The 13,647-nt window shown below is 40.3% G+C and overlaps 1 protein-coding gene across 2 annotated transcripts in view; it reads right to left on the bottom strand.

The window, feature by feature from the left end:
- Positions 1-12,720, bottom strand: part of CDK14 (cyclin dependent kinase 14) — a 547,463-nt gene extending 534,743 nt beyond the window's left edge. The window contains exons 1-2 of one of the 2 annotated variants that reach the window (XM_019716536.3): positions 12,044-12,720; positions 4,988-5,019 (exon numbers count right to left, since the gene is read on the bottom strand). In XM_019716536.3, coding sequence (XP_019572095.1) covers positions 4,988-5,019; positions 12,044-12,134 — 123 coding nt within the window. In that variant the 5' untranslated portion in view covers positions 12,135-12,720. The remainder of the gene's footprint in view (positions 1-4,987; positions 5,020-12,043) is intronic. The other variant, XM_074340704.2, reaches the window with a different exon arrangement.
- Between the last annotated feature and the right edge of the window lie 927 nt (positions 12,721-13,647).

Consider the following 13,647-nt stretch of genomic DNA (forward strand, 5'->3'; position numbering starts at 1 on the left):
TGAAGAAGTTACAGATCAGATATAAAGATCTGAAGATATTTTATATGCTTTATTCGTATTTTCCTAGGGTACAAAAAACAAAATAGCTGGAAAATGCCAAAATAAGTATTGGCAGCCCTTTCTGATTCATAAACATGACACAAATGAGCAGAGCAGAGAATAATCAGAAAACTCATAAATGATCACTCTTTTTTTTAAACAAATAAGTGCTTAATCATCTGGATTATATATCATAAACCAATGAAACTTCACATCTCAAAGGTTGATTTCAATTGCTAATTTTTTTTTGTATTTCTACCCAAAGAGCCAAGCACTTGCTGCTGACAACTTATCTGAGCTAAAATAACAGAGGCAGGAAGCAGAACTAAAACTACCCAATTTACCATTTTAATTTATGCACAAGAATCATTCATGAATTGCTGTGGCTTTAAACACTGCCAACTCTTTCCATAACGCATATGTTTACACTTAATTGGTACTCTTTGCTTCCAAAGTTCAAAAAGTTTTGCATGTGGCAATTTTACATTGGGGTAGATTAACTGTATTTCTGACCTTTTATATTTTAGGCATCATGATTATTTAAAACAAGTCATAAAATCAAAAAATAAGATTCAAAAATTTACTTGAGTCATGTAGCTACTGTTCACTGCCCCAGGAAAAATGGGGCCACTCAGGGGATCTGCCCTGGACATTTACTGGGGACCAAAAGGTGAGAAAGAAATCTGGAAATTTCTGCATGCACTAGTATCACAGATATAAAGTTCACACTTACTAGAAGCTCTCATCACAATGTCACCAAAATCACTGTACCCACTTAAAATTACGACACAAAAGAGCAATCTTCTTTCATCTTTTAATCTGGCTTAACCATTTGTTTCTCCAACAATTATTTACTTAGCCCCTTCATTTTGTCCATGTACTATGCCAAACCCTAAGGCTACAAAGATCAAGAAGTTTTGTAAGGAACACAACAAAAGCACAAACTAAAACCAATAAAATTTTACTTGGGACATCCTTTATAAATCATTAGCCTATCCACATCAAAAGTGTAAACCCACAGAACATAAAATGCTTCATATTTGAATAGGGGCCCAGATACACATTGAATTAAGGGCAAAATGCTCATCCTTAAAACATCCTCTCTCCAAATATGATGGCTTTGCCAAAATTCTCTATTCTAACAAAATTGCCTGTCATTGTAAATTTCTGAAGCCCTTAATAGTTAACTTCCCAAGTGCCTCAATTTCTCTCTACAACAAGCGTTAGCACGCAGTTCCTGAATACAATTCCAGGCTGGTTATGAAAATTACCAGTCATGGTATTTCTGCCTATTTAAGAACAAATAAATAAATATACTTTTTCAAATAAGTCCATATTTCTTTTTCTCCTCTGTTCAAAGTCAAACATTTGTACACATCCTAGAGAAATCCTCCACATAAATTAGGGAGTAGCAACTAAATTCCAGCTCCTTGAGATAAGGAGCCCTCCAGCTCATAAATACTGAGTAAGAAGAAAGATGCCTCACCTTGATACCTATCTAAGAAGCTGCCCCAGACCCCAGGTTTCAAGATTCAAATCTTCATTGAATTCCAACACACTAGAATTCCCCCACCTTCAAGAGCAAGACCACAAAACGAGTTCAAGAAAACTTCTACCACTATAATCTGAAGATGACCTTAGAAGAAGTCAGTGACATTCTGTTTATATACATATAACAGATCCGACGCTCTTTCCTGAGCTTGGGAAAATTGTAATTTTTTGTTGATTGTTATATAAGATTCTATCCTACATTTAAAGATGCAGACACATGTGAAGATCATAGTCTAGCTGACTGGTTTCACAAAGGAGAAACTGAGCCCTGAGTAAATGAAATGACTGGCCCCAATACCCAGGAACTGGCAAATGAGAATCCACGTTGTCTGACACTCAGTAAAACAGTCTCTCTCCTTAATCTGCAACAGGCATTTACTCATTCAACAGATATTGACTGAATGTTAATGTGCAAGACACCCAAGGGATTAAGAAGCTGGGTCTTCCTCCCAAGAAATCTAAAACACGGTAGGTTTCAGACAACTTTCACAGTTTTTATTAATATGCAAATCACCTCACAAAACCTTATATGGTATTTTAGAGGAATATCTGAGAGTACTGCTCCTCAGAGGCCTAATTCTTAATTTTGAACTAAATCCATCCAACCTCCTCATAGCCCCCCCAATCACATGGGTGGATGTCATGGTGGCAGCATCGGTGAGAAGATGAAGATACGGGCAATAATAAAACCAGTCATGAGACATTTACTACATGAGCATCACTATTCTAGAACCTTCATATACTTCATTCATTTAATCCTCACAATAATTTTATAAAAGGCTTGGAAAGAGTCAGTCAATTGCTCTTGAGAGGATGATTGAGTTAGGGTTTGTTTACACCCAGGCATGAGTTGACAGCTACTATCTCCCAGGCTCCTGACCCTGGGTCTTCCCCTGATTACCTGGGAACTACCTGGCCTCCCTGTACCTCAGTTTCTTCATCTATGAAATGATGAAGTGGGACACATGACCATTTCAATGGCTCTTCCAAGTGTAGGATTGTGTGATTTGTTGATCTGAGGTATTTAACCAATCTCTGTGGTACAGAGGAAGGAAAACACTTTGTAAAAGTTAAGGATAATTCTGTCCCCAATTACAAAATGTAGACTTTGCGCAGAGGTTTCAGGGTAATGAAGATGGATAATTACAGGTTTGATTTATATGTGGTCGGACAATTAAATTCGTGAACTTGTTGCATTGATGTTGCTATCCTTTTTTTATCTCAGAGGGATTATTCGTTATGAATTTGTACCAACTGGACAAACAATTAACCAAGCTGACTATTTGGAAGTGCTGAAAAGGCTGCGTGAAAAAGTTAGACAACCTGAACTTTTTGCCAACAATTCATGGCTCTTGCATCACGACAATGCACCAGCTCACACAGCACTGTCTGTGAGGGAATGTTTAGCCAGTAAACAAATCACTGTATTGGAACACCCTCCCTACTCACCTGATCTGGCCCCCAATGACTTCTTTCTTTACCCCAAGATAAAGGAAATATTGATGACATTCAGGACACCAAGGGTAACACGATGACAGCTCTGATGGCCATTCCAGAAAAAGAGTTCCAAAATTGCTTTGAAGGGTGGACTAGGTGCTGGCGTTGGTGCATAGCTTCCCAAGGGGAGTGCTCTGAAGGTGACCATAATGATATTCAGCACATTTTCTAGGATGAGTTCGCCAACTTAATTGTCCGACCTCGTACATCCTTAACTTTAATCTAGGCTCCTGACTCAGATTTTTTTGAAAGCTAATGTCACAGCCACATGACAGAATAAAATACAATCATTAACAACGACATTTAAACCAAACAGAGGTTTTGTACATTCCTAATGGTGATTAGGAGTCTAATATAAAAGCACGGGGACATATGCATAGGTGAAAATTTAAAAAGTATATATATGGGCTGTGGTATTTTTTGTTTTTTAACATGAGGAAAAAAACAAAAAGACCTTTCAACAGTGGTTGCCGATGGATAACAGAATTTGGGAGATTTTTTCTTCCTCCTTTTCCTTATTTTTCTTTTTTATGTAACCTTAAATTACCTCCCTAATTAGGGGGAGACTTTTCTTAATGAAGAGAAAAAAGGTGCTCAATATTCCGCCATTGATTTCTTCTGAGAAGAAAGAAAATACTCTCCTAAAAACATCTCAGTACCACTGCCGTAATTCCAGACACAGGTTTAGAAGAGAACATCATTATTACTACTACACATGGGGAAGGGAAGATTTCTCTATTGCTTCAGGTCTACAATAGCTAAGTTTTATAGGATGTTTCAGGAAAGCTGGCAGGGGAAGTGGCTTTGGAGTCCAGGGACACACAGCTTTGCAGAACTGAGCCCGGAAAAAAAAAAAAAAAAAGAGCAGGTGCAGCAGACGAAGTAGCAGACCGTGAGAGGCAAATGATGCTGGCCTCATCCAGAAATCCTGGTCTGGAGCAGGTTCTCCCTGAGTGGTCCTGCCCTGCAGGCAGCACAGCGAGCCACATAGCCAAGGGGACTTTTCATGAGCACAAATGTCCTTTCCTCTCTGAAGCACTACAGCAGAGGGAGAACAGGTAGCATATTTCATGGAATCTGTTAAATCAAACAACCACACCGAACTAATCTATGCTTTCATTAGGTTGCAGGATAAGCACCTAGTACAGATACATCTATTCACATAGTATAAACATGCGGTGCACATATACACGTGGCCCAGTTTACAACACAGACCAATTACTGTGGCTTTGGATGGCGACAGTGAAGCGCCACTCTACAGCACTCTTGAGAACATTTCGTAAACATATTATTTCTCTGGTGATTCCTACTGATGCACCAGAAAACTCTGGAAAGAGTTCAATTGAAATATCACATTCAGAATGCTATTAATTACATATAACCCCTCTGCCTTACTTGAACAGGCTTTTTTGCTACTTTGTAACAAATAGATAAAGACAGATCTGTCTGATACACAAAGAATAGGAAAACTAGAACGGGAAAAGTCAGCTCCTCCTTTGGGAGTCTGACAGACAATATGTGGCGTCAACATCGCATCACGACCTGATTCAGAGAGGGGCTGCAAGGAAGCCGTGATGCCCAACTTACCAACAGTTCCAGAACTGCCCTGAGCACCCCCATCACGTTGGGTTGGGCCAGCACTGCCACCATCAAGAGGGCAACAACACAAAAGCCTGTGGTGTCTTTTGTCAATTTAAAAAGACATATTTATGTTGATTGCTACCAAAATTCATTTGAATGATTATTTTAAATTGGAAGACAATATATTGTAACTAAAGAGATGTCACTTCTTTTTTTTAAGGCATTCTTTTTTCTGTTTCTAAGTGCAAAGTTGGCACCTATTGACTTTACCTGGCAGTAATTAAATACATCTAACATTAGATAAAGAAATTTAACCTACCTCATCAAAGGTGGTGTCATCTTTCTTCAAAGCTATAAAATAAAAAGGGAAAGGAAACAGTTATTGTGAAACATCACAAAGAGACAAAATATCTAAGATCTAGAAAGCAGAAAAAAACAAAAAAAAAAGCCAAAACCAAAGCAGTATGGTGTTTTCATTTCAGAAAGTAAAACTGTACCCCAACCTGAATAACAATGTTATGATACAAACAGGAAAACTGCAAATAAGAGAGAGAATTGCACAGCATGCATCTTTGTGAAACACTCTCATAAATATGTAAATGCTACTGTCCTCCCAAGTATGGAAAAGAAGTATGCATATCTTTCCCTTATCTCTTTTTTAGTAGGAAAATGTTTTAATGAAAGGATGAAAGAATCAAAAAGTAATCTTAACGAAATTTCCCCTTAAACTTCTGGGTTTTGAGCATATATCATTATGCATGGTGTATGGACCTCCCAAACCAATTGTTAAGATGACACTCACTCTACACAGAGCCCTGAATGAGATTTTCCTGCTGAGAAAAGTTTAAGTATACTTAACTTAAACTTTTATACTTAACTTTTATACTTAACTTAAAGACCAAGCATGTAAAATAGGCGGTACAGAGACATAATTCAAATATTTCAACATAATAAATTTTATAACAAAGTATCACCAAAGGAAAGAATACATTCAGAATATTTTATAGTAACTAGCGAATACTTGAAATTTATTTTAAATATACATGGCGTCAGAACTAGAATTTTATTACTCTAAAGAGAATGAGAAATATTTCATACATGGTTGGCAAACACCAAGTTCCTTAAATCCCACAATTACTTAGAATGTTTCATATTAAGGTAAATGTACAAAGTAGCTAATTTAGCTGCAACCACTAGTTGTAGAAATGTTTCAAATGAGTGGAATTCTGCACAGGTGTTTACTGGTCTATACCTGATAGTTCTATTCCAGATACAAGCACTTGGGTAGCTCCTACTTGGAAAGCTATGTTCTGACAAAAGCAATGGAAAGCAAATTATTCTGAGAGAAGCCATGTGCCTAAACTGAAGTTATCATATCAAAGTTTACATTATATAGTCAGCAATCTAGAAAAAGTTATTTTTTTCTGTTTCATACTATAACTTTGTCTTTTTAAAACATCAAGAAGTATGGGGTTGTGGTCGTGAGTTAAGGGGGACGAGGGCAGGTTGAGGGAGATAAAATACTTCTGAAAGTTTAATTCTTAATCTTTTCCATTTGCCTAAGAAACTGATCTGTAAGAGATTTCTCTATTTCCTTTATTAGAGAACAATTTCTTCTGAATGGAAAATTGAAAAACAGTCCTTAGTCCCTGTCTCAAATGGCTTATCTCACATTCAATTACACATATTTTATTATGCATTTGACTAAACTTACATTAAACTTAAAATAACCTATTTTGATAGACAGATATAAGATCCTAGATGTTCTTAATGGTTAGGGTTAGTTCTTAATGGTTACATTTTAACTTAGAATGTGAAACTTCTACTCTAGGATGCTTTCTTTAAATACCAGTCAACAATATTACTAGATTAAACCCCTCACTCCCTCAACCCATGGCACATTCTTTAATTAACATACTTGACTAGTGATTCTGTTATAAAATATTCATGACATATGTAAATATTGACAAGTTGGTCCATCTAAAAAAAAACAATTTTTTGGAATAAGAAATGGTTAGCTCATTGATTTCAAACACAAAGTCAATTACTGTACAGCCTCATACCTAGCACATTTAACAAAAATTAATTGAAAACACATTATTGGGCTGCCATGGAAGATGCAAACTGCGGCAAGCTTATAATTCACAGCACACTTTTAAATATATTTACTTTGGACATGATAAAAGTTCTGGAAATTCAGCCACGTTTCTTCCTAAGCAAAGCATCCAGTAAGAACTCCAGCTGATACTATCACTTAGAGAATTGCAAATAAGGAATGAAGACCCTCAAGTTAAAAGATGAAGAAAGCAGAAAACTAGAATGTCCTCAACATCCAGACTGGACTAATTATTTCCTTTTTGCCCCCTACCAATTTCCCCAACATTCTGGATAAAGGGGTGAGGTCTGTAGGTAGAAAGAAAAGGAAGAATTAGAGGAGGGAATTGCAGTGTTTTATTTAAAATATAAGGAGCAGGAGGGCAGATTCTCAAGGCCAGGATATAACGGAGAACATTTTAAGACCAATTAGTTTATCACTTCATTTAAGCCCTTCATTGCTAACACCTTCCAGTTTCTTCTACATATTGAATCCTTGCCCTAAACAGAGTTAATAATAACAATGAAGGCCAATCATAGGTGTCATCGCCAAATATTTATCAGGTCACTGATGAATAAACTCTGACCTAAACAAGCACACAACATCTCATTATTGATTACATTCCCTGATTGTCATTAATCATTCATGTAAATACAAACCAACAATTTGAGGATATCATGGAATAACAAGCCTACCCTGTTTCCCCGAAAATAAGACCTAGTCAGACAATCAGCTCTAATGCGTCTTTTGGAGTAAAAATTAATATAAGACCCAGCCTTATATTAGATAAGACTGGGTTTTATATAATAGTAAAATAAGACTGGGTCTTACATTAGTTTTTGCTCCAAAAGACGCAGTAGAGTTGATTGTCCGGTTAGGTCTTATTTTCGGGGAAACACGGTATTACATGTTTCTGGGTTAACAAAGGGGTATGCATTAAACCATTTAAGATACTCAGATATTCTATTCAGTCCTCTGCACAGACATTGCTTCCTCTAGAAAGCTTTCCACAATCTCACCAAGGCTAAAGTGGTGTCTCTCCTATGTTCTCTGATAGCAAATTATGCTAATCTTCATGGTAGAATTTGTCACTCTATACATATTGTCAATGCCCATTCACTGGCCTGTCTTCTCTTAAAGCCCCTGAGGACAAAGACCCGTAACAGCGGTCTCTGGATCTGAATGCCAGCACAATATCTAGAACAGAGGCAGCACTCAATAATTATTTGTTGAATTCCTGAGTTATACCTCAATGGCAAAAGGACAGCACCTTACGTTTTGAGACATACTAAACTTTTGGCATACGAAAACCATATACTATATTCTCTTATTAAAGGATCATCGATTTAAATTCCATTTCATAGTTTTCAAATTAAAATTTTTTGAAACGACACCGGGAGAGGACACAGTACAAGCTAAAATTTTGTCTGAACCTTTAACCTTACATTTCTCTTTTCTGACAGAATGGACTTATCAAATGACAACTGGACTCTAGAATTACACACTTACAGTACAATGTAACAACAAACTCCAAAATTCAGTGTAACCACAGCCTCTTCCTTTTATTCAGTTCTCTCACTAACTCTTTTAAAGAAATGGTATACATGGATTTCATCTCAAATGTCACAGAGTATAAACTTCCTTTTGGAGATAATCCAAATAAATGTGAAGAAATGCATTCACATGAGTATGAAGAAACGTCACTTTGACCTTAATCTTAAACCGGATATTACAGAAAGCCTTTCTCCTGCTAGTCTACATTCAAAAACAAAAAAAAGAAACAACAAAAAAGGAAATGGACTTTAATACAAACGTTTTTAACAATGAAGTTCCCATTTGTCTTTGTTTATGCTAACCTAAATTAAAAAAAAAAAACAAAAAAACATGTGAGACAACTATAGTAATTCCTAAATAAGTGAAGGTACTGACACTATCTGGCAGAAAACCATAAATACTACTGAAATCAATGGATGACTTTGAAATTCAATTACACCCATCTTATAAAAGAACCATAGCTGTATAATAGTCACTCCCTGGCAGATGTCATAAATTAGAGTGCTGTGGCTTGAAAGTCAATGTGTTTTATTAAACCCTTTATAATACAGTAATCTCAGATCAGCTGTATTTGAGGTGGGCAATGACAAAGCTGGTGTGATCTTTCATGCATGAATAAATTAAACATTAGCATTGCCACTTTTATATAGTCAGAATTATTATTAATAATAAACATTGGTTGGATATCACATACTTCCAAAAATTGTCTTCATTTTCTGTAGATGAATGATTACTACTTTCTATGGCTAGACAATGATATTGTATATTTTATTGTATAACAAGCTACACTTTTGAATCACACTGAAAAAGCAAAATAAACTCAGTATGTTGATTTCAAAAGCCATCATGGATCGGTTAACGGGAATGAATATGTTGAGATGTTGGATTATTCAACAGGAATAAACAATTTATTCTTTGATCTCCTCATGAAGTACCAATGAAGAAAGGAGGAAGATAGGGGATAAACGGAGAAATTGGAAGGAATAATAACAGCCTCCTGTAACAATTTCTCCCATGTGACAGATACTCCACTAGATATTTTATGTATTTTATCTGATTTAATCTTCAAAACAACCTTAAGAAAATTCACAAACGGGAACTCTGGGATTTAGGGAAATTCTGCTAGTTTCCCAAGGCACACAGCAAGCAGAGAAAATGGGGTTCAAACCTAGACCAGCCCAACTCCAAAACCTATCCTGTTTTCAGATTAGCTATATTGTAAAGTCAGTGGCCACTTCTTCCCTTACTGCTCTTGCTTTCCACCTAGATCAATTATGTCAGTCTGATACAATCACTGAAAATAATAACATATTATCCTTTCCACCTAAAAGATCAATTATGTCAGTCTGATACAATCAGTAAAAATGATAACATATTATGATAACATAACATCTGCTGAGTCTTTATTACATACCACACAGGACATCATACATATTACTTCATTAATGCCAATAACAAAACTGAGCTGTACATGAAAAATTGAAGCTCAGAAGTTGAGGGACCTGTCCAAGGTCACTCAGCTACAAGTGGCAACACCAGAAATCCCCAGTCCATCTGACACAGCCCACAACACCTTTAATCTATGCACTACATAATCCCATACTAAAGCCTCAATTCAACAGCTTCCAGCACCTGAAAAATCCTAAAATAATCAGACTGATTTCACTGCTTTTTGATTTTGCAAATAAAACATCAAGAAACTATATAGATCACAAAGATTGATTTTTCTGTAATGCTACTTCTAATAAATGTCTTGGGCCTGGTATTCAATCATAATCACTTCAAATCTCTTTATCTCCTTTTACAGGATTCCAGAATGAGATTTCCTATTCAGAATCATGAGGCTCCATCAATACAAGAAATAATCAGTTATGTTTACCACAGTGTACTGTTCCTGAAAGGGAGGAAGTAAAATCTACTAGATCTTAGAAGACATTTTAACAAGAGTGGGAATCAAAAGGAATTTCATATCACTAAATCTCAGTAAGCTAGAAAAATCCAATTAACTATAATACCCCATTTGCCAAAGTTTGTAGTTAATCCAAATTTTACTGATTATTGATCAAAACCTTAAAATGATTAAAACATGAGGATTTTTTACATCAATATCCATGGTTTCTTACTGAGATTCTATTGCAATGAATTATTTAACACAAAACTGGAAGGGCTCCAACAGAGTCATTAGCATTAGTAAATATACAGTTAATGTGTTTTAGAACAAGGCTTAATGGACTCCAGAACCACCTCTGTGACAGTTTGGGTTGGGGGCTGAAACATCCTCCTTAATAATGAACACCTACTCAACACCTCTACCTCTACCTCTCTCTCTCTCTCTCTCTCTCTCTCTCTCTCTCTCTCTCTCTCTCTCTCCCCCCCCCCCATGCCTCCCTCCCTCCCTCCCTCTCTCTTTTCTTGGCTTCCAAGTTCATTTGAATGTTCATATTCTAACCCCTAAGAGTAAAACTGCAATACCCCATACATGTAATATATAAAACCAGGACTACATATTGGTTTCACACCATGACTTTACAGTCATCTTGTTAAAGATTTTGTATCTATCCCCAAAGAAAATTTTCAGTCAAAAGACAATAAAGAAAACTAATCTAAATTTTGACCCATGTTTTCTCTGACGTCAAGAAAGTTGGCATATTTTCTGCACTTATATAATGCTTTTTTGAATGAATGGATGGAAGGATGACTACAATACTCATATGCAGTTCAGGGTTGTATTGGAAGGAATGAAGCACCTTATGCTTAATTTCCATTAACACCTTCATTAACGTGGATGACAAGTTAAACAAAGGCTAGAAGGCTTCTTAGGAACTGAGGTTATTTTTAGTACTTGCAGGATTGTCTTGCTGAAAGCAGCTACCTGTGTAAATGAAAGTTATGACAGAGGAAGCAGCCACTGTCTTAAGATTAAAGATGGTTATCACCTGCCAATCCGAGAAATCTAACAAACGCATTCATTCCACGTGATACTGTTGTCACCTTGTTATATAGTCTGTGACTTGGGTTTATTCTTAAATGTCCTAGACATTTCTTGGTCCGTTTTTATTCGTTCGTCAGTTGGCTGGTTGGTTTAAAGACAACAGTCCCGAGCGCTAGTAAACCGAAGAAGTTCGGAAGACTTCTTCCTAAATGTTCAGACAAGTTCACAGCGCGCATTTCTCTGCAGCAATGGAAAAATTCAGAGACCTCTGGACTGAACACCCAAAGTACCGAACGTAAGGTCCCAAGGTATCTGCCCCACTTCTCTTTAGGTTGCATGTGTTAAACAAAACCAAGGCACGACTCAAAATTTCACCAATTTCCAAAGTTAAATTATTGACTGAACACCCAACACCAAAGCATGCGCCCAAACAAATAACAAGTGACCCACGCGGCCGCACAGCCCGTGTGCGGCGGGAGCCGGGGCGTCCCCTCTCCCGTGTCCCCGCGGGCGCGAAAGCCCGAGCGCTAGTGCCGAGGACGGGAAGCTCAAATCGCAGGCTTAAGACCATCCACAAGTCAAACCCCACATCCTGAAAGAAAGGGGCGTTTCTCCTTTCCGTCGTCACCCTTCCCCAGGTCCCGGGCACTGTTCCCTCCACCCTCCGCGCGCAGCTCAGCGCACCCCGCGCGAGCCCCGGGTCGCCGCTGCATTGCTAGTGCCAGCAGCGCGGTGCCGAAGCAGCGGGCGTGGGGGGAGCCGTGCCAGGTGCCCCCGGGCAGCGCGCCACTCACCAATGCGGCTGAAACTCTCCGACAAAGTTCTGCGCAACTTCTTCATCTTGCCGATCTTCTCGGCCGGCTGCGGCTCAATGAGGTCGCACATCTGGGCGACACAGAGCCGCGGCAACTTCCCCAAACTGGTCCAGAGCGGAGCGCAGACAACAGCGGGAGCGCGCGGCGCGGGGAAGGCGGCGCCTCCGCCCCCTCCTTCTCCTCGTCGGGCCGGGAGGCGACGCGCAGGGCTTGGGAGGCGAGCGGCGAGCGACGGGCGGCGGGCTCAGCTCAGGCCTGGGCCGAGGCTGGGCGGGCGGGGGCGTTCTAGGTGGTGCCGGGGGCGGCCGCGATCGCCGCCGCCGGCCTGGCTCCGCGCCGCACCGCCGCCGCCCGGCTCATTTTCCCTCCTTTGTAACCGAGAGCTGCGCAGCCGGCAGTGGGGGCGGCGCGGCTGGAGGCGGGGCGGAGGCGGGCCGGGGACAAGGTGCGGGAGCCGGGGGTCGCCGTGGGCGCGAGGCGCGGGCGGGGAGAAGTTCTCAGCGGCGAGTTTTGGGCGGTCGGGAGAAAAAGCCTCTGCGCGGAACCCCCGCCGCCGCCGCCGCCGCCACCCAGCTGCCCCCTTGGCGATGGCCCCCGGGCGCGGGACCCCGGCGCGACCTCGGCTCCCCACTCGGAGCCCGCGTCCTCTGCGGGCCTCTCCGCCCCGCTGGCGTCCCCGCGGCGCCCCCTTCCGGCCGCCCCCGCGCTCCTCCCTCCGCCCTGCCGCCCCGCCCGCGCGCTCGGGGACCCGGGCCCGCGGAGGCCGAGAACCCACAGCGCTGGGAGCGGGCCGCGACTGGAGACCCGGTTTCGGGCGGTGGAGAGGCCACCGAAAGGAAAGGGGCTGAGTCTAGATCGCTCATCTGAGTGGTTTTTCTCCCTGCCACGAATGCGTGTGAAAAGACTGCGGAGTTGGGGGTAAGGAGGGTGGGCGCCACGGCTGTCTCCAGGTGGGGGGATTGGAAAGGCCTCAAGGGGTCACTCAGGTTTAACGCTGGCTGTTTGTTTGTTTGTTTGTTTGTTTCAATTTTGCCAAGGAAGCTGTGAAGTGAAAGATGCAAAGGGAAAGGTTTTAGGCGAGTCGAGAGCAAAAGCAGAAGCTGCAACTGTAGTACCCCATGACAACGCTAGTGCTCTGTTTCCTTCGTCCCCATGTCACACTGAGCGACAGACGGAATGTAGATGTGGCTGATTTATGTTATGAATAAATAGCAAATAACAAACAGAACTCTTTAGTATATTTCTCATGTTTAGACTACATTCCTAAATTGGAAGACTTAGAGGCCAAAAAAATTCTGACCTTCTCTTCCCCACCTCAAAAAATGAACATTACAAACGGGAAAGTAGGGATGCTTTATAAAATCCCAGAACAAACAGTTCAGGCGGCAAACACACATCATCATCTTCGTTCTACTAAAATGAGTGCTCCAAATGTCAGTCTCCCAGGGGAGAGAGGAGGAAGATGGGGAGGGCCTGAATGTGTTGGTATGGGGCCAGCAAACTCCTTTTGAATGGAAATGTAGTAATCTTGAGTCATCTGGCTGTGTAATAAGAGCTTGTGAGCGTGTGACAATGCTGTTTGG

This window comes from Rhinolophus sinicus, chromosome 4, assembly GCF_057876585.1.
Source record: "Rhinolophus sinicus isolate RSI-liver-muscle chromosome 4, RSI-T2T, whole genome shotgun sequence".
Classification (NCBI taxonomy): Eukaryota; Metazoa; Chordata; class Mammalia; order Chiroptera; family Rhinolophidae; genus Rhinolophus; species Rhinolophus sinicus.